Genomic DNA, 2,629 nt, shown 5'->3' with positions numbered 1-2,629 from the left:
TTTTATACATTTATTAATTGAATTTAAATTAAATTAAAACTACTCAAAATAAAATTTTGTATCTGTTTTATAAAATACACGTAACATAAAATAAACTAAGCAATATGTAAATGTTTTTAGTGAGAAGGATGAACCTTATGCTTTAATAATAAATTATCAACATTTGGCGTCAATTTTGTAACAAGATGATACTGGATTATCATTATGTCTAGGTTTTTACAAGTTCAAAATATATTGCGACCACAAAGCGAATGCCTACACCCTACAACTTACACAATTTTATAATCTGTAAATATTCATATATCCAATTGTTTTTATGTATTTAAAAAAAACATAACGCCACATGACTTAGACCAGTGGATATGAAAATACCCATTTACCAAACTGTTTGTTTGTATTTTTAAAAGTAAAACCTTAGGGCAACTTCACCTAACCTAACATAATCCCGGTCCTGTGGCATAGCAGTCAGGGGCAGCGGACGGGACCATCAGTTGCTGCTTAATTAAACATGCTGGTGTAGATAAGTGCTTCAGGTTTTGGATTCGCTAGGTGCAAGTAGCAAGTTGAAGTTGGACCTAGCGAGCACCAGGGGGGTTCACGGGATACGCAAAAGTATATTTTTTTACGATAAATCAGTTGGTATGAAAGATTTTCGTCCGAAATCGGTTGAATTCGGAACCAATCGGTTCAGGGCAGGGGGACCAAGGACTTGAAAATACTGCACCTCTCCAATATTACTCTAACGCAACTAAAAAATAACTATTAAATCAAACTAAACTAACTTCTATAAAATATGTACGTAGGAGAGATACGGCAAGACAGGTAAAAACAAGAAAGGTAACGGATCGAACATAAATATATAACGAATTTTGAACTGGGGTCTCAGCGGTTCAGTACTCAGGTTCTTGGAGAGACCTTGAAAGGGTATAAATTAGAAAGGTTAACACGTTAAAATTATATAGAGGCATTAGATGTTTTAAAAAACTTTAGTATTGCTCTGTAAACGCCAACGTCCTCGGATTGGATGAGACACCGTATGGACAGGGCATGGGAATTCTATTAACGGATTCTCCTCAAACTCGATTGCAGCTTCGGCTAGTCGCGTTCCGGTTGCCGACGTTAAATTCGCTCTGCATCTCATCATGTATCGTCTTGTTAGTTCGGATCGACGGATACTCAAAGGGCAGACTCCATCCTCTACACATAGAACATTAATGGGTGTGGATCGCAGGACTCCCAGACAAATTCTCAGGCATTGGTTCTGTATTCTATTCAGCTGAGCCAGGAGCGCCCTCGAACAGAACGAATATAGTCCAAATGCATAGTCCAATCTGGACAAAACGAAGCCACGATACACTGTTAACATCGTCTTCGGATCACAACCCCAATCAAGTCCCGCCAGGGTTCTTAAGATGTTGACCCCCTGATAACAAGACCTGACCAAGGCCCCGATGTGCTCACTCCAACTCATCCTGTCGTCGAAGAGAACTCCCAAAAACCTATGGCTCTGCACAAATTCAACCGGACCACCTCGAATGCTTAGATTTGGCCAAACTCTGACTCTTCTTCTGGAAAATCCCATCGCCTTGGTTTTGCTGGGCACTACGGCAAGTTGTTTGTCCCACAGGAACTCTTCTACGTTTGCCAGAGTTTGGTTCATCTCGTTACACACTCTCTTTGTTCTAATGCCGGCGCCAACCAACACCAAATCATCAGCAAAAGCCATAAGTCTGATGCTGCCCACCATCGCCTGTCGTGCTATTCGGTGAATGAAGATGTTAAACAGGAGAGGGCTTAGTGGACTTCCCTGCGGCAGACCCATATGTGTTGTTCTGACAGGAATGTTCCGCACTCCAACCAATCGAATCATTCTCTCTCTGGTTAAATCAATAATTATATTGAGGCGTCTTTTAATCATGCCTTCGAAGGTCTTCCTCATGCACGATAACAGCAAGATTGGACGATAGCTGTAAGGCACTCGAGCGGGTGCACCGCTCTTCAGAATCGGCACCACGACGACGTCTCTCCACTGTTCAGGGATTCTGCCAGTATTAAGTATCCCGTTAAACCAGCTCACTATGACTTCCTTTCCCTGTAATGGTTAGGTTGGTGATCATGGGATACGAAACTAGATCTGTTCACGGCTGTAGTCCTTTGACGGTTTCAGTCCCATCTCAAATTCTTGTATGGTAAACGGAGTTGTTAGTTCGTTTGGTGCGTTATCTTCGGCCATGAATGTGGTCTCAGGTTCGGCCGACGGTGGAGTCAGTAACGACAGGAATTCCTCCATCCAGTCCTTGTCGTCATGTAGTAGTGAGTTTTTCGTTGGCTTCCTATTGAAGGCCCTGATCTTCACACGTTCGTAGCTGGAGTCTCCCTCCCAATCGCCTCGCAAAAGTTCCTAAAGCTTGCTCTCTTCTTGGCTTTCAGGAGTCTCTTCGTGTATGCCATCTGACGGTTGGCAGCAATTAGATGGTTAAACCGTTTGGTTTGCTTAAATATCTTAAGCAGTCTTTTCCTCTTTGCTACGGCCTCACTGCATTCGTCGTCCCACCAAGGGCAAGGAAGCTTGTCAGTTGCTCGCGGGCAACAAGTTCCACCCATTTCCATCCACCACCATTATTCTAGG

At 42.8% G+C, this 2,629-nt stretch overlaps 1 protein-coding gene across 1 annotated transcript; it reads right to left on the bottom strand.

Moving 5' to 3' along the window:
• Positions 1-976: 976 nt before the first annotated feature.
• LOC108559768 lies at positions 977-1,747 on the bottom strand. Its single transcript, XM_017917114.1, has one exon. The coding sequence runs from the start codon at positions 1,745-1,747 to the stop codon at positions 977-979; it is 771 nt and encodes a 256-aa protein (XP_017772603.1).
• Between the last annotated feature and the right edge of the window lie 882 nt (positions 1,748-2,629).

Source organism: Nicrophorus vespilloides, unplaced genomic scaffold (assembly GCF_001412225.1).
Source record: "Nicrophorus vespilloides isolate i.1.1-1 unplaced genomic scaffold, Nicve_v1.0, whole genome shotgun sequence".
In the NCBI taxonomy this organism is placed as follows: domain Eukaryota; kingdom Metazoa; phylum Arthropoda; class Insecta; order Coleoptera; family Silphidae; genus Nicrophorus; species Nicrophorus vespilloides.
Note: the sequence above shows the minus strand (reverse complement) of the source record. Positions and strands in the feature narration are given on the sequence as shown.